General features: G+C 37.1%; 1 protein-coding gene across 1 annotated transcript in view; it reads left to right on the top strand.

Annotated features, from left to right (window-relative positions):
* RBFOX2 (RNA binding fox-1 homolog 2) overlaps window positions 1-18690 on the top strand; it is a 261661-nt gene that overhangs the window by 196049 nt on the left and 46922 nt on the right. Inside the window, 2 exon segments of the mRNA XM_036866682.1 lie at window positions 5402-5626; window positions 14862-14867. Of these exon segments, the coding sequence (XP_036722577.1) occupies window positions 5402-5626; window positions 14862-14867 (231 nt within the window).

The following is an 18690-nucleotide window of genomic DNA, read 5'->3' as shown; positions in this document are numbered from 1 at the left end:
TGGTTTGTTGAATGATTACTGAAATATCAAATGTAACCCAGATCTGTCTGTTTCATGTAGCTCTCTTCAGAGGTGTTTTCCAGTCCTTTAAAAATAACTTTAGAAAAACAGTCTTCTCACTCATTTGTGTCTTCTTACTTTTTAAACCAGAGAGTTAGAAATGTAGGTAGGTTTTTCTGAAATTTGGAAAATCTGACTTTTTAGTATAGTTGTAAATTATGTTGCTTCTGGAAAGGCAGTTAACCAAAGGATGTCTTTGTTTATAATTTCCTGCCAATCCCTGTGGTGAATTCATGTGGATAGTAGGAGGATTGGATGCATTCTGCTCTTTCTGTCCTCACAGTTAGCTTTTCACACAATGGGGACACCATCTTACATGTTCTGCTTTATTGAAAAAAGTATTATTATTGTTATGAGGGGATAGGGAGAAATAGGGGTTGAAGTTTTAAATGGAGTGGTCGGGGAGTTGACATTTGAGCAGAGATGTGAGGGAGGTGTACAAGTCTACAAACCCTGGAATACCTGTGGCACAGGACTGCCCTGGGCACTGTGAGGGGGTACAGGGCAGAATAAAAAGTAGTCCTTTCAGAGCACTTTCATTTTAATCGGATACACTGATAAGAACTAAAAGGTAACTGTAGTTTATTTTTCCTCTCATCTTTCACATAAAATCTTAATTTATTTTCTAGGGAAGAAAGGAGTTGTAGATAAATCTTTATTAGATTCTTGTTAGGTGAGGTAGAAATTTTATTTGCATAGTACTCCCTATTTTTTAATCTTGTGGACGAGAAAGTTAATAGACTGCTAAATTAGGAAAAAGAGAAATTGTGTCTAGTTTTGTGGGCTACAAGAAAAAGTTAATTCATATTCTCAGATGAGATATACTTAAACTGCTTAGCCTGTGATATTAAAACATTTTCAGATAAACTTAGAGGTAAATCTTTGCCTAGAAGTAATCATGTGGACTGTTATCTCATAGTTTGTGGGCTGTAGTGCTTCTCTCCTGAACTTGTAACTTTGGTTTTTGTTTGTTTGTTTGTTTTTTAATTAATTTTTATTGGAGTATACTTGCTTTACAATGTGTTAGTTTCTACTGTACAGCAAAGTGAATCAGCTATACGTATACATATATCCCCTCTTTTTTGGATTTCCTTCCCGTTTAGGTCACGCAGAGCATTGAGTAGAGTTCCCTGTGCTATACAGTAGGTTGAACTTATAACTTTGGAATATAGCCTGGAAATTTAATGGAAGTCTGAAAACCATATAACATTTTTAAATTATAAAAATGTATGCCTGGGGAAATTTTTAGATATTGCAGAGTGTATGAGCTACATGCAAAATCACTCCTATCCGAATTTCATTCCTGTAGTATATAAACATAGTGTTTTTTAACAACATTTAAAAAAAAATTCCTGTATGTAACAAAATAAACTACCAAGAATTTCTTCTTGACCTCCTAACAGAGGTTTACATTTCCCTTTTTGCGGGGGAGAAATAGTTCAGCCTCTGCCTGTCTTGCATTTCTTTGAAACACATAGTGCCAAGGCCACACGTGGATCCTAGAAAAAGGTTTGACCTTTCTTCCCCCATCTCCCACTGCTGTTTGACATGTTTATTCAGTTGACTGAGCCAGCTTTATCAAGACTGCCTCTGTGGGAGAGTTAATATTGTGCTTCGTGTGCCGGAGCAGCAGCCCCAGCAGGGCTGAGGTGGAGGATGGAGGCTGCGGTGAAAGAGAAGAGTAAGAGGAGCACAGTCGGAGCATTGGAAGTCCCCTTTGCTGTGTTCATCAAAACTGGGCAACGGTGTCTTTTAGCCTTTGTGTGTTATTTAGTAGACCCGTCCTGTGTCTCTAAGAGTATATTTATGCCTAGAGTTGGAGTGGAGATCTGTGAACACCTTTGGTGCTCTTATTCACCTTCATTCACCAACCCACCTGAAATGGAATTTTCTCTTTCCTATCTGTCCTCAGGCCAGTAAATCCCGTGAGGTCTTCTGAAGCAGTGTGCTTCATGTGGGTGGGTGGGTGGGTAGGTAGGTAGGTAGCACTGAATAGTTTGAAAGAGAAGGAAGAGAATTATTTTATTTCCTTCTTAGGACACCCAGAATAGCTAAGGAGAAATCATTTACAATACCCTGACCTTGAGATCATGAAAAGAACTTATATAGTGATGAGTGACAAGAATTATTTTTTGCCTGAAGAATTATGGGTAAAAATTTAAGGTCTTGCTAGCATAATTTTTAAGAACTAAATAAAGGGAAGGATTTTTATGTAAAGCAATCCTTAGTACCATGTAGACGTGATTCTTAGACACTAGAGACAGCCTGAATTTTGATGCTGCATAACTAAAATGAAAGACAAGAATTTTTGTCTCTAGATAATGTCACTACCATTTTCTTAAGAACAGCACAATAATTCAGTGCTTCAGCATATGAAGCTTCAGCTTCCTCTTACTGGTTACATTTTTCATCATTCTCTTTTATATTAAAAATACTTTGTAGGCTTTATTACAAAAGTAATATGTACTTATTAGGAGCACGAGGAAACTTCGGGGGATTTTGGAGAGATATGTTCACTGTTTTGATTGTGGTGATGATTTCGTGAGTGTACATATGTATTTCAAAACTTACCACATTGTACACTATGAATAAATAGCTGCAGTTTATTATAGAATTGTCCCTCCGTATCCACAGGGGATTGGTTCCAGGACTCACTGCAGATACCCAAATCCACGGATGCTCAAGTCCCTTGTATAAATGGCATAGTATTTACATATAACCTGTGCACATCCTCCCATATACTTTAAATCATGTCTAGATTACTTATAATACCTAAGACAATGTAAATGCTATGTAAATAGTTGTAAATACAATTTAATAGCTGGACTCTGGCAAATTCAAGTTTTACTTTCTGGAATTTTTTTTCCTAATATTTTTCAATCTGTGGTCATTTGAATCCATGCTGCAGAACCCGCAGATATGGAGGGCTAACTGTATATGTCAATTATATGTCAGTAAAAGTTTTTAATATTTTTGTGATTTGATTACAAAAAATTGGACTTATTTTATGGTTAATATGTATTTCAATTTGTTAGTGAGATTAAGCACTTTTATCATACAGCCATTTGTATTTCATCTTCTGTGAATTGTTCAGTTATATTCTTTGCCTCTTTTTCTGTTGATTTGTGTATTTCTCGTCAGTTTGAATAACTTACTCTTGACTTAGTGATGGTAACCAGTGTGTCTGTCTTACCTTTGCAGCTGTTTTCTCCAGTTGGTTTTTCTTTTGACTTTAAAATCCATTTCTCCCCCTCTCTTCCCCTCCTTCCCATCCTCTTTTCTTTCCTTCCTAACTTCCGTAGCCAAATCTGTCTTTTTTTTTTTTTTTTCTGGTTTTTAGGTTTCCTATCATACTTAAGAATCCCCCCCACCCCAGTAATACTCCCAATATTTCTTATATTTTCATAGTTTTAGTAGTTATATTTTAATCTTTTTTTTTTTTTTGCATATGCAGGTTGAGTGTTGAGGTTTATTTTTTTCCATTGGGATTCAGTTTTTCACTTATTAAAAAGTCTTTTCCTTCCCCCCATTGAATGACTTGATGCCTAAATATTCGCTGTAAATGTTTATGTCTATCTCTGGATTCTTTTCTATTCATTTATCTATTGTCTGTCTTTTAAGCCAGTACCCACACTGTTTTGATTACCATCACTTTATAAGTCTTGAACTCAGGTAGTGTAAGTCCTGCAATTTGTGTTCTTTTTCAGAATTGTTGTGACTATTCTAGGTCCTTTGCACTTCTGTATAAATTTTAATAACAACTTGTCAATTTATGCAAAAATACCTGCTTGAGATTTTGATTGTGTTTGTGGGGTTTGGGATACATGGTCATCTTAAGAATATCCAGCTTTCCAATCTATGGTTATATATTTCTCTATTGTAACAGCCTTTGTCATTTGTTCTGTTTTATTTTATGCACATTGTAGTAATGATGGTTGAACCTTCCTTTAAAAATAATGTGAGATCTTTCTCCAGTTTTGGATTCATTTGTTTGTGACAGTATGAGTTTAATGGCCATCAAGTTAATGTTGAAAACTGGGATGATGTTTAGGACAGTGCCGCTGGAAGTTCAGTTTCCTGCAACTCTCAGTGGTAGAGATCCCTTCTAAATTGAGGAGGGAAAAGGATAACCGGGACCGAGAGAGAAAGAGGAATGAATAATTACTTCCTGGTTTGAAGGAGGTGATGCTCATGACTAGGAGGGTTTTCTTTGATCCCTAATGATTTGATATCTAAAATATGGGGGGAGGGGAAACTTAGCAAAGTGCTAACATTTGTAAGCATTTGACCATCTCTGCCAACTACTTCCAGAAGAACAGTGGCTCCAGACTTTGCAGACTTGTATATCTTTAGTAAAATAATGGCTCTACCTTTTTTGGAATAAAATGGGAGGTCAGGAGGTCAGTTGTTGAGAAGGGAGGGCTTCATGAAATCTCTTACACAAGGTTTAAACTCCTCTTTTGTATCTGAACTTAGACTGAACAGAAGTAAGACAGGGGCTGTGTAGCCAAAATGGCTTCTAACAATTTCCTGTAGTTACTGTATGTTCTTTAGTGATATTGCATGTATCACGCTGGATCCCAAGTAAACATCTGGGAATGGATGTCATGTGGAGAGGTATCCTGCTAGCCTTGTAATGCCAGCAGTAATTATGAAAAACTCAAGTTTTTTTGTCTGGGGAATTTTTTTGTCTATTTCTAATTTAAGGAAAGGGTTTTTTGTTTATTTTTTATTAACCTAGTAGCCAAGACTTAAATAAATCTCTACCTTGAAATCCAAAGGTTAATTTTTTTAATAATATGCTGTCTGCTGAACTCTGTGTTCTTAAAATCTAGAGGTCTATATTGTCTGGTTTTGAGAATTTAATTTATACTGTCATTCTACCTATTGCTATGAATTGTAATTTAGTGAAATTGATTTGTTTTCCCCTAAGAATCACTAAAGGGATAGAGAGTGTTCTAAAGAAAATACTAATGGCCCAAATGAATTTCAACTCTTGTAATTTATCTTCTGTGAGAAATTTCCTGGCATTTAAAATTTTTTGGTGTAAAGGAAGATCTTTGGCCCTTTGGTAACTAGTCAACTTTACTATGGTCACGGACCTGTCTAGAAACCACAAATTGACCGAAGTTGGGTGTGTTTGTGTGTCTCCATACATACACCTATAGGTATACATATAGCAGTATTTCCCCTAATCCTGAGGCAGTAAGTAGGTGTTCCATTTTACCTGAGCAATGAGAGAATATTCAGGGAATTTTGTTCACTCACCTTAAAAATAATTATATGATGAGAATTTAAAGTCAATTTTTCTCCTACTTTTCTCTTTCTCTATTTGTTCTAGGGTAACCAGGAGCCAACAACAACTCCTGACGCAATGGTTCAGCCTTTTACTACCATCCCATTTCCACCACCTCCACAAAATGGGATTCCCACAGAATACGGAGTGCCACACACTCAGGACTATGCCGGCCAGACCAGTGAGCATAACCTGACCCTCTATGGAAGCACGCAAGCCCACGGGGAGCAGAGCAGCAACTCACCCAGCACACAGAACGGATCTCTGACGGTATGTGAGTAATGAGGTGGCGAGCAGAAGGCGGCGTGTTGTCCTCGGTCGGTCGTATTGAAATCTTCTTCTTAATCATCACACCAGAAAACCCTTTGAAATAGTTTTGCATTTACATTGCATTACATAGCGCTTATGTAATTTCAGTTCTACTCTAAGCATTGTAATTAGAAGATAAGGGTTTAGCATAAAACTCACGGTCATTGCCCAGGAGCTTACAGTCTAGAGATGGGACAGACAGTACAACAAGGTAAGTACAGTGATGGGAGTTAACTTAGCAGGATGCTGCTCTTTTCAACTTCACAGGTAACCTTCATTTTGCAAAATCTCACGGTCCCTTCTCTGTCCTCATTGTACAGAATCTGTCAGCAGCATTCTACACATTGCCTCCCCCCTCCTCCTTAAAATACTTAGTTGTTGGCTTCCCTGTTTCCCTCCTAAGCACTAGAAGTTCTTTCTTGGTCTCTTTTGTTGGTTCCTCTTTCTCTGTTCAGCTTTTAAATGCTGTGGTGCTCCAGGGCTGGGTCCTAGGACCCCTTTCCCTCCTATTTCATATGCTCTCTGTGTTGTGTAATTATACTACTGAATTCACCTAGTTGCTCAGGCAAAACCTATGAGTCATTATTTCTTTATTTCCTTCATCTCTACATCCAGTCCATTAGCAAGTCTTGGTCACCATAACTCTAGAACATTTTCTTACTTCAACCTCTTTCTCTTCATCTTAAGACCATAGCTGGATAGTGTGCATAATTAAGAGCTCAGCACTTCCGCCAGAGTTTTTGGGCCTGAGTCCTAATGTGACTCCTACTTAACAGTATGACCTTTGGCCAGTTATTTAATCTCTCTGCCTTGGCTTGCTCATCTGTAAAATGAATAGCACCTATTTCAAGTGGCTTTTAGGAGACTTAAAAGAGTTTAATTCATGTGAGGTGTTTATCATCATTGTCACCACTCTAGTCCAAACCTCTTCACTTATTTTCTATATTACTGTTGCCTAACTTACCACAAAGCAGCCAAGATACTTTTTTTTTTTTTTTTTTAATGAAAATAATGCTATTTTCCTGCTGGACTCTAATGGTTTCCTAACAGAATAAAATCCAGACTCTGTACTTGGTTTACTAATCCCTGGCCCCAGCCTACCTCTTTGACTTCATCTCTTACTACTTAGTAAGCAAGTAAAGGAAGTGTCATAAATTAACAGTAGGTGTGTTATCACATCATACAGATCACTTCAAATGATTATGAACTCACAGACTTAACAGAACTACTGGAAAAGAAGGAAAAAGAAAGAATAAAATACATAAATCAGAGGCTTTATCGAGATATTTTAATTACTAAGTCTATTTCTTTACTAGTTATCAGTCTTTTCTTTTTTCTGTTTTCTATTTCTTGTTGTCGATTTTGGTAATTGGTGTTTTCCTAGGAATTTTTCTATTTCATCTTAATTAATGATTCTGTTGGTATAAAGTTACTCATAATAATAATCCCATTTTCTATAATTTCTTTAGCATCTGTAGTGGTATCCCCTCTTTCATTCTTGATTTTGGTAATTATGTCTTCTCTTTTTTTCTTGGTCAGTCTAGCTAAGGTTTATTGATTTTGCAGCTTGTTCCAGAAAACCAGCTTTTGATTTCATTGACCTTTTTAAAAATCTGTTGTTTTTGTTTTTTTTTTAATTTTTATTTATTTATTTATTTATTTTTGGCTGTGTTGGATCTTCGTTTCTGTGCGAGGGCTTTCTCTAGTTGCGGCGAGTGGGGGCCACTCTTCATCGTGGTGCGCGGGCCTCTCACTGTCGCGGCCTCTCTTGTTGCGGAGCACAGGCTCCAGATGCGCGCAGGCTCAGTAGTTGTGGCTCACGGGCCTAGTTGCTCCGCGGCATGTGGGATCTTCCCAGACCAGGGCTCGAATTCGTGTCCCCTGCATTGGCAGGCAGATTCTCAACCACTGCGCCACCAGGGAAGCCCAATCTGTTGTTTTTATATGTCACTGATTTCCGTTCTGATCTTTACTATTTCCTTCCTTCTTCTTGCTTTGGGTTTGATTTGGTCTTTATTTCCCTAGCTTCTTGACTTGCAATGTTAGATCATTGATTTTAGAATTTTATCCTTTCTAATATGTGTTTAAAGCTATACCTTTCCCTTTAAGTTTCCCTTTAGCTACATCCCATAAAATGTGATATATTGTGTTTTCATTTTCATTCAGTTCAAGATATTTTTAAATTTTTCCTTATGATTTCTTCTTTGATCCTGGTTTACATAGACGTGTGTTGTTTAATTTCCAAATGTTTGAGGATGTCTCAAGTTTTTTTTCTTTAATCCCATTGTGCTCAGAGAATATTCTTTGTATGATTTGAGTCTTTTTAAACTTAGTGAGACTTTTTTTATGGCTTAGTAGGTGGTCTGTCCTATGGAATGTTCCTAACCAGTTGGGCCTTTTATCAATATGAAATGTCCCTCTTTGTCTCTATTAATATTTCTTGTCTTAAGTCTGTTTCGTGTGATATTAATATAACTACTTGAACTTTCTTATGATTACTATTTGAATGACATCTTTTTCCTTCATTTTGTTTCAAACTCTTTGAATCTAAGATGTGTCTCTCGTAAAAAACATAACATCTGAATCTTACTTCTTTTTCCAGTCTGAAAATTATTGCCTTTCTATCAGAGCATTTAGTCTATTTACATTTAATGTAATTGTTAATGTGGGTGGATTTATGTCTGCCATTTTAGTATTTGTTTTTATATGTCTCACGTCCTTTATTGTTCCTTCTTTACTGATTTATGTTAAATAATTCTTTCTGTACCTTCTAAATCCTTTTGTGATTTTTTTAAATTAGTCATTTATTTGTGTTATTTATGTATTTTCTTAGTTCTTGATCAAGGATTACATCTTTGAGTTATCACAACCTGCTGATGGCTGTGTGTATATATGTGTGGGTGTGTGTGTGTGGGTGTTATTCTGGTAAAATATAGCAGCTTTGATCCAATATAGCTCTATCCCTCACCATCCTTTGTGCTGTTATTGTCATATATATATATATATATGAAGTACAATAATATAGTATTATAGTTATTACTTTAAAAATCTTCTATTTTTAAAGAAATTTACCATTTCCAGTGATTTTCTTAGCTTCCTATGGATTTGAGTTATTTTCCGATGTCATTTCCTTTTAGCTGGTAGCACATCTTTTAGTATTTCTGTAGACTAGGTCTGCTTGAAACAAATTTTCTGTTTTTTGTTTATCTAGGAATACCTTTATTTTGTCTTCATTTTTGAAGGCTAGCTGTAGAATTCTTGGTTGACATTTTCTCCCCACCTCCTCAGCCCTCTGGCCTCTGATGAGAAGTCAGTTGTTAATCCTGTTGTTGTTCCCCTGTATGTGATGAGTTGTTTTTCTCTTGCTATCTTCAAGATTTTTTTGTTTGTCTTTGGCTTTGAGCAGTTTGACGCTGATATGTCTAGGATAGATCTCTTTGTTTTTATCATACGTGTAGCGCATTGCGATTTTGAGGTCTATAGATTGTTTTCCATCAAAATTGGGAAGTTTTTGAACGTAATTTTTTCAAATATTTGTTCTTTCCTTTTCTTCCTCCTCCTGGGACTTTTGCTACAAGTAATGGGAATGCTTGTTCCCCACAGGTTCAGATTCTGTTTGTTTGTCTGTTTTTAAGCTAAATCTAAACAGAATCTAAGGTTCTACTCATTTTTCTTCAGTCTTCTTTCTTTCCATTCTTTTGATTGGATAATTTCTGTTGATCTGTTTCAGTTTACTCTTTCTTTTTTCCGCCATATCAAATCAGCTATTAAGCCCATCTAGTGAATTTTTATTTTAGTTAATGTACTTTTCAACTCTGGAATTTTCATTTAGGATTTCTGTATCTCTGTTGAGATTCCTTACTTGTCATCTTATTTCCTTTAATTGTTTGAATACATTTGTAATTGTTACTTTGAAGTCACCTGCTGACTCTAACATCCAGGCCTCCTCAGAGCCTGTTTCTAGTTACTGCTTGTTTTCTTGAATCGGGGCCACACTTTTCCTGTTTCTTTGCATGTCTTGTAACTTTTTAGTAAATTGGACATTTTAGTAATGTATTTTAATGACTCTAAAGTTTTTTGGTTTTGTTTTTGTTTTTGAGAGGTGTAGGTGAGTGTATATGTGTGTGTTTTAAATAGTTTGCCTGTACTTAAACTGTGGACTCCTCTGTGGTGTGCAGCCACTGATGTGTCTGCTTAGTGATTTTCATTCTCGTTTTTACTTTTTAGCCTGGCTGGGAGTCACCCCTGTGTCTCCATAGCCTACTGGTCAGCCAGTGATTTGGGCATAAGTTGTGCTTAAGCACCTGGAGTGTGGAAAGCTTCCACCCTCTGCTGATCTGGTTTTGGGTTGGGAAGTGCATTTCACAGTACAGCCAGTTCTCAAGTATGCCTTGGCTTTTTCTTTCTTTTGGGCCCTCTTATGTCTCCCCCTCCTCATCCGCATATTTTCACAGTCAGCCAGGGATGTGAGGAGATCATATCTAGTTATTCTACTATTCTCTCATTTCCAGGATCTTCCCTTCAGATTTCTAGCTGATCCACCACTCACCCCAATCAGACCACAGCCTCAAGCTAGAAGAACTGTATTTCCCCTGTTAGGTTCCCACCAAGTTTGCCACTTTAGCGGACAAGTCTGTGGTTTTCTACTGCGCCCCCCACCCCAGTACCCCAAGTCGAGTCCGCCCCCTCTGGCAGCAAAGCTGCTGGTTTTTGTGGCCCAGCCCTATCCCGAAGAGCTCTCCCAGAAGAGCTGAGGATTAGAGGGTGGGGTTAATGAGTTGGAGTAGGCCCAGGCAATAAGTTTGTAGACTCCTGCTGGTTTTACCCTAAATCTCTAGCAACTTTTCAAGAAACTTCTCTATTTATTATCTGCCTCTGATTGATTTCAAGGACCCTGAAGTGACTGACAAGTTTTCTTATTGTTTTGAGGAGAGGATTCACTGACCTGTTCATGCCATCAGAGCCAGAAGTCCCTTCTTTGAATCACTTCATGGTCGTTTGTACTGCACCTCTCCTCACCACTGCCCATTTCTCTTTCTCTTTTTTTCCCTATTGCCACTGTTTCCCATTGTTTCAGATTCCCGGATTATGTGTCTCTAATGACAGTATTAGCGGCGAGCTCTGTTCCTTAATATAAATATATACAGTTAAGACTTCTGTTCTTCATCCATATTAGAAACTATTCATTATATAATTTTGCATTACACTGACCAATTAGAGTTTCTAAAGATGTATTGAAATAAGATTAGGAATCCTTATGAATAGATTGTGAATTTATTGGTGCTGAGGAGAAAATGGAAAATCCTTGAGTTGTGCCTGCAAACAGAACACAAGTTCTGTCATTTTAGGAAGTTGCTAACAATAAAATGGGAAATTATTAGGAAGCTCTGGTTGAAGATACTTCTTATAGTTTTAAGTGTACATTTTAATTGTGAGTGTGAATCCACTGCTCTTAAGCCATTTTACCTTTGGAAGTTGTGTGTGGGTGTGTGTTTCTGAGGGGAGGTGGGGTGTGTTTAGAGAGCGATTGAGCAGTAGAGCAGTATATTGTAAAACCTACCTAGATTTGACAACCTTATAAATTATTCTGTTAAACCTTTACCTTCTACTTATATGTTTTGTAAAAAGAGTCTGGTAATTCCTGTAGCCAATTAAATTCAAAAGGTAGATAAGAAGCATTGTTATTTATAAATAAATGATATCTTAAATTTGTATAACACTTTTCAGTTTAAAGCTTGATTCCACAAACACTGTTTTATCGTGGCTCATAAAATAGCCCTTTGTGGTATGTTATTGTTTTTCTACTTGGGGAATTCAAAGTCTTTACTCTCCAGTCTACCACTCTGACTCCCCATCTCCAACTCAATGAAAGTGATCATGAATATATGCACTGGTCCTCTGAGCAGATGCTTGTGCATCTTTTCCCTCTCAGTCCAAGTGTTAGCTCTGCTGGGAAGCCCTGCTTGACTTTCCTAGGCAAAGCCAAATTCATGTATCCTTCATTTAGGCTCAGGTAGACTTCTGAGCTGACCACCTTTTGTGGAACTTACAAGGTGTGATGTTTTTTGTTCACTTCTGTCTCCCTAACTAAACTGTAAGCTTCTTTTGCATTCCCTGACTTATCATAGTACCTGGCACTTAATAGTTACTCAGTAAATATTTCTTGGGGAAAAAAATGAAAGAAGATACAGGTGTGCCATGGGAGGTCTGAGGAGAGAGAAGTGAGCTCCTTGGTGAAGATGGCATTGATCTGGGCCTTGTATTAATGAGTGACTAGAATTCAGACATGTTTAGATGGTGGTGGGAAGAATTAGGAAAGTCATTTCTCAAAGCAAAGTTGGAGAGATGGGAAAGATCAAAATGTCTTTGAATAAAAGCATGGGTTTCCGTTTGGTTGAAGCTTGGGTGCTTGGTGGAGACTAGTGGGAAATAGGTGGGAGAAAGGTCACTTGAGAGTACAAAATATTGGAATCTTGCTAAATGTATAACCCTGAGAGAATTATAACTAATGCTCATTTTCCTCACCTGTAAAACTGGTGATACTAGTTCCTAACTCATAGGGTTGTTTTTAGGATTAAATGAGAAAATGTATAGCAAGTACTTTGTATAATGCCTGGCACATAACAAATGTTCAATAAATATTAGCTATAATTTTATTGATATATAATTATTTCATTTCAACGAAGGTGTTATAGGCAGTTCTTAAGTTAAAATAATACAAATTAACAGGCTGTCCAATTATATATCTCTTTTCTCTTTTGCCATTGTTTTCCCTCATACCCTTGGGAGCTTGTGCTCTAAGGGCCATTCTGATAAAACCAGTATTTTTCAAAGTGAATTTTATATTTTGATCCACAAAAATGAATGAATGAGTGAATGAATGGATGGTATATATAATACATGTTTAGGGAGAAAGGTGAGTTTTCTGTCTTCAGAATTCATAGGAAACCTTTTAACTTTGTTTAGTCCAGTATTTCCCAAATTTATTTGACCATGAAATTCATTTTCCACAAAATACCAGTTAACATCCTGCAGAACTGTCATTCTACCCTTTGGGAAGTATTGCTCTATGATTTTTGAAGCATGTATACACACACGTATCCTTTAGATGTACTTAAAGCTATTTTGGGCAGTGACCTTTCCATCAGATTTTCTCGGGTATAAAATACATCAGTCTCATTTAATACAAATTTGAATCATTCAAAATGGAAATAGTGTGATATAGAAAAATTAATGACACTTCACTTTTGTGCAGATTTTAAACTGTTAACAAAATTCAACTGAGTAAATTTAAAAGCTCTTATTGGCTTTATTCAGTGATTCATGAATTCGGTGGCATCCAATCTAGCAGATAGAAAGGAGCTCTGAGTAAAATTGTCATTATATGCAGATGACATGATATAGAAAACCCTAAAGACTCCACACAGAAACTATTAGACCTGATAAACGAATTCAGCAAGGTAGCAGGATACAAGATTAACGTTGCATTTCTTTCTTTACACTAACAATGAAATATCAGAAAGGGAAAGTAAAAAAACAATCCCTTTAAAATCACATCAAAAAATAAAATAAAATAAAATACTTAGGAATAAACCTGACAAGGAGGTGAAAGAATATGCTGAGAACTATAAAACGTTAATAAAGGAAATTGAAGATGATTCAAAGAAATGGAAAGATATCCCATGCTCTTGGATTGGAAGAATTAATATTGTTAAAATGGCCATACTACCCAAAGCAATCTACAGATTTAATGCAATCCCTATCAAATTACTCATGACATTTTTCACAAAACTGGAACAAGTAATCCTAAAATTTATATGGAACCATAAAAGACCCAGAATTGCCAAAGCAATCCTGAGGAAAAAGAACAAAGCTGGAGGCATAACCCTCCCAGACTTCAGACAATACTACAAAGCTACAGCAATCAAAACAGCCTGGTATTGGCACAAAAGCAGAGATATGGATCAATGGCAGAGAATAGAGAGCCCAAAATAAATCCACACACCTACTGTCAATTACTCTTCAACAAAGGAAACAAGAACATACAATGGAGAAAAGACAGTCTCTTCAGCAAGTGGTGTTGGGAAAGCTGGACAACCACATGTAAATCAATGAAGATGGAACACTCCCTCACACCCTACACAAAAGTAAACATAAAATGGCTTAAAGACTTAAATATAAGACATAACATCATAAAACTCCTAAAAGAGAACATAGGCAAAACATTCTCTGACATAAATCATAGTAATGGTTTCTCAGGTCAGTCTCCCAAGGCAATAGAAATAAAAGCAAAAGTAAACAAATGGAACCTAATCAAACTTATAAGCTTTTATACAGCAAAGGAAACCATAAACAAAATGAAAAGACAGCCTATGGACTGGGAGAGAATATTTGCAGCAATGCAACTGACAAGGGTTTAATTTCCAAAATATACAAACAGCTCATACAACTCAACAGCAAAAAAAACAACCCAATCAAAAAATGGGCAGAAGACCTAAATAGGCATTTCTCCAAAGAAGACATACAGATGGTCAATAGGCACATGAAAAGATGCTCAACTTCACTAATTATTAGAGAAATGCAAATCAAAACAACTTCCCTGGGGACTTCCCTGGTGGTCCAGTGGTAAAGAGTCTGCCTTCCAGTGCAGGGGACACAGGTTCGATTCCCTGGTCGGAGAACTAAACTCCCATATGCAGCGGGGCAACTAATCCCACGTGCCACAACTACTGAACTCGAGTGCCTCAACTAGAGAGCCCGCGTGCCGCAAACTACAGAGCACACGCACCCTGGAGCCCACGCGCCACAACTAGAGAAGAGAAAACCCGCACGCCACAACTATAAGAAGCCCGCTCACCGCAACGAAGAGCCTGCACTCTGCAGTGAAAGATCCCATGTGCCGCAACGGAGATCCCACGTGCCACAACTAAGACCCGACGCAGCCATGAAAATAAGATAAATATTTTAAAAAAAAAACAATGAGGTATCACCTCACACCAGTCAGAATGGCGATCATTAAAAAGTCTACAAATAATAAATGCTGGAGAGGGTGTGGAAAAAGGGGGACCTCCTACATTGTTGGTGGGAATGTACATCAGTGCAGCCACTATGGATAGCACTATGGAGGTTCCTTAAGAAACTAAAAATAAAGTTGCCATATGATCCAGCTGTCCCACTCCTGGGCATATGTCTGGAGAAAACTGTAATTCAGTGTTCACAGCACCCCAGTGTTCATAGCAGTGCTATTTACAATAGCCAAGACATGGAAGCAACCTAAATGTCCATCAACAGATGAATGGATAAAGAAGATGTGGCACATGTATACAACGGAATACTACTCAGCCATAAAAAAAGAATGAAATAATGCCATTTGCAGCAACATGGATGGACTTAAGAGATTATCATACTAAGTGAAGTAAGTCAAAGAGAAAGACAAATATCATATATCACTTATATGTGGTATCTAAAATATGATACAGATGAACTTATTTACAAAACAGAAACAGACTCAGACATAGAAAACAAATTTATGGTTATCAGGGGAAAAGGGAGGGGATAAATTAGGAGTTCGGGATTAGAAGATAGAAACTACTATATATAAAATAGATAGACAACAGTATGTGTATATATATATATAACTGAATCACTTTGCTGTGTACCAGAAAGTAACCCAATATTGTAAATCAACTAAACTTCAATTGGAAGGAAGGAAGAAAGAAGCTCTGAAAAGCTGTACAGATGAGATTTTATAGCAGAGGGAGCAGGAACAAGGAGGTTAAACTGGGCATTTGCTGATTGGTTAAAGCATTTCCTTATATGGAGCAAAGGAAAATCTTGGAGCTTGGAGTCTTGGGTCAGGTAACTTCTGCTGAAGTAGACAAACTTAATTGGTTGACCTAGGCCTTTCTTTTCTGGGAGAGCAGAGCATAGAAACTTAAGTTTTGGTTTGCTGACATGGGGATTTGCATGAGCAACTTCATCTTGAGTCTAATGTGATCCCTTAAGAAAACCAATATGAATCTTCCCAAATAAGAACTCCGTTAATAATTGCTTAATTTCAAATCTGTATGAATTGTGTGGCAATTCACGTGGCAGCTCTACTTTTAGCAATTAATAGAAATATCTATTATCTTTGATAAGTTTGGTCTTAAACTTTGCAGCTTTTACAACCATGTCCCTTGCACTATATGTGACTGATTTTATAAAATCGTGAGAGTATCTAATTCATCCTATGAGGAGGATTCACTTACACCTTGACTGAAGGCCAATCCCCTATCCAAAAGAAATTGAACCCAACTAGGAATCATTTATATTTTTGTTCGTAAAACGAGGAGCTCTTAAGGGAAAATGCTACAGGAGATGAAACTTTGTGGCTGGCCTTTTGCAAGTAAAAAAGATTTACAAATTAAACTATTCCTAATTTGGGAATAGATAGTAGTACTATTAGATTAAATGGGTTTTTTTTTCTTCACCATGCCAACAGTTTGAAACAGATGGGCTTTTCAGCCCATTTCTGACTTTTATAAGTGGTCTGACCCACATATTGAATATGAACAAAAGTATTTGTCTACAATTGTGCCTGTATATAGTCTTAAACCAACTAAACATTCTGTGTTCTAATATTCTGTAGGGCTTAGAATCTGACATCCCAAAATTCTTTTTTCTTCTTTTAAAACTCTTTGTTTTGAAATAGTTTTAGACTTATAGTAAGGTTGCAAAAAGAGTACAGAAAGTTTCTCCATATTCTTTACCTAACTTCTTCTGATGTGAACATCTTACATAGGTATAGTACAATTTTCAGAACCCGGCAATAAGAAGTGTTGGTACAATATTATTAAGTAAAATATAGACCTTATTCAGTCACCAGTTTTCTGTTCTGAATCCAATCCAGGATCCCACATTGCACTTAGTTGTCATGTCTCCTTATCCCCAAATATTTTAATCATCCTCAGCTTATATCTGAAGTAGTTCTAGGCTCTGAAGAACAGAGAAAGGAAAAAATCTTGTATTTATAGATTTGCTGTAAGATGATTACCATGTCTCATTTCTGAGGTCTCTGCTTGTTCTACCTCAGCCTTTCATGTATGCATTGGAGAAGGGCTATAATGCAGGCTCTTCCTTCTTGAGACACTAAGGTTATTTTTTTTTTTCCACTAAGGTTATTTTTGAAAGCGAGCCTTGTTTCCCAAAATATTTTATACAAGTCAGCTCAAAACAAATATAGGCTGTGTTGACCTATTTTGCTGCCTTCATTAAAATATGTGCATATAGTATTATAAGATTTTATTAAACACTTGTTTCAGGTTACTTTTGAATACATCCATCTAATTTTGCTTCCTCTAAAAGTACAGTAAATGATGGTTGTGTCTGTGTGTTTTTAGGAATATAAAAAATAAGAACAGGAGAATTAATCATTTTGGAAGCTAGAAAGCAGATGGCCAATTAGTAACTAACTTAGCAGACCCAAATGAGTTTATCCCTAAGCCAGTAGTGGGAGAAAGCTGAGAAATGATACAGTTTACACCACAAAAATTTGAATTTCAGAAACATGACTCCAGGGACTTCCCTGGTGGTCCAGTGGTTAAGACTCCGCCCTTACACTGCAGGGGTCACGGATTCTATCCTTGGTCAGGGAACTAAGATCCCACATGCTGCATGGCAAAAATAATAATAATAATAATATAACCAAAAAATAAAAATTTTTTAGAAACCAGTTCTCTCAGAAACACGGCTCCAGTTAGATTTGGGAAACTCTTCTCTGGATAACCTAACTCAAGAGGAAGGACTTAAAGAAGCATGAGTCAGGGGGTTCCCCAAGAAATTGCTTACCTAACTGAACCTAGAATGAATCACAAAGTCATCAAGCCCCTCTAGCCCCCCACCTCAGAACTTGCAGTCAGTTTTTAGCTACTTTCCCCACCTCAATTCTTAATTACGAACAAGACAACCAAGGATTACTAGATACCTGGGGAAAACCTACAACATGGAAAATAGAGAATAAAAACTAACAAAAAGAGAAATTTGGAAGAAAAGGAACCCCTTTCTTCTCAGAAATTACCAAAACAATAATTTATATCCTCAGAGCGATAAGAGAAGGTATTGCATCCACTAAACAAGAATGAAATGCTAGTTTTTGTTTGTTTGTTTGTTTTATTTTTGGCTGCATTGGGTCTTCATTGCTGCGTGTGGGCTTTCTCTAGTTGCGGTGAGCGGGGGCTACTCTTCCTTGCGGTGCGCAGACTTCTCATTGCGGTGGCATCTCTTGTGGCGGAGCACAGGCTCTAGGTGCGCGGGCTTCAGTAGTTGTGGCTCGTGGGCTCTAGAGCGCAGGCTCAGTAGTTGTGGCACACAGGCTTAGTTGCTCCGCGGCATGTGGGATCTTCCTGGACCAGGGATCGAACCTGTGTCCCCTGCACTGGCAGGCGGATTCTTAACCACTGTGCCACCAGGGAAGTCCCTGAATTGCTAGTTTAAAAGGTGAGGGGAATGGGGGGTTCAGAGAAGAAAAATGAGCCCTTGAAATTAAAACATGTCAACAAAATGAAAAAACTTCATTGGAAGGTTGAAAGATGAGATGGAAGAAAAAGAGGTCTCCAGTCTCTTATCCACAATTCCAAAATCTGTAAAGTTCTGAAAATCAATAATTTTTTCATAAGTTTGCAGCAGAACTCACAACATATGTATAGTCTTTATCACATTTATGTGAATATGCATATATTTTGCTACAGAAATATCACTGCTCCACATCTTATTATTGATAGTGTTACATATGGGTTTACACCATTACTGCCTTTCTAAAAATCCTAAAAATTCTGAATTCTGATACACATTTGGTCCCAAAGTTTTCAGATAAGGGATTAAGGACTTATATCCCAGAAAATAGAGCCAAAAGACAGAGAGATGGAAAATACAAGAGATAAGAAAGTTAGAGGATCAGTTCAGAAGATCCAATATCTAATAATACAAGTTTCAGGAAGAGAGAAAGACAAAATGTATAGGGTAGGAGTCATCAGCAAAATAATTCA

The sequence above is a fragment of the Balaenoptera musculus genome, chromosome 10 (assembly GCF_009873245.2).
Source record: "Balaenoptera musculus isolate JJ_BM4_2016_0621 chromosome 10, mBalMus1.pri.v3, whole genome shotgun sequence".
Lineage (NCBI taxonomy): Eukaryota > Metazoa > Chordata > Mammalia > Artiodactyla > Balaenopteridae > Balaenoptera > Balaenoptera musculus.
This window is presented reverse-complemented; position numbering and strand designations above follow the sequence as displayed.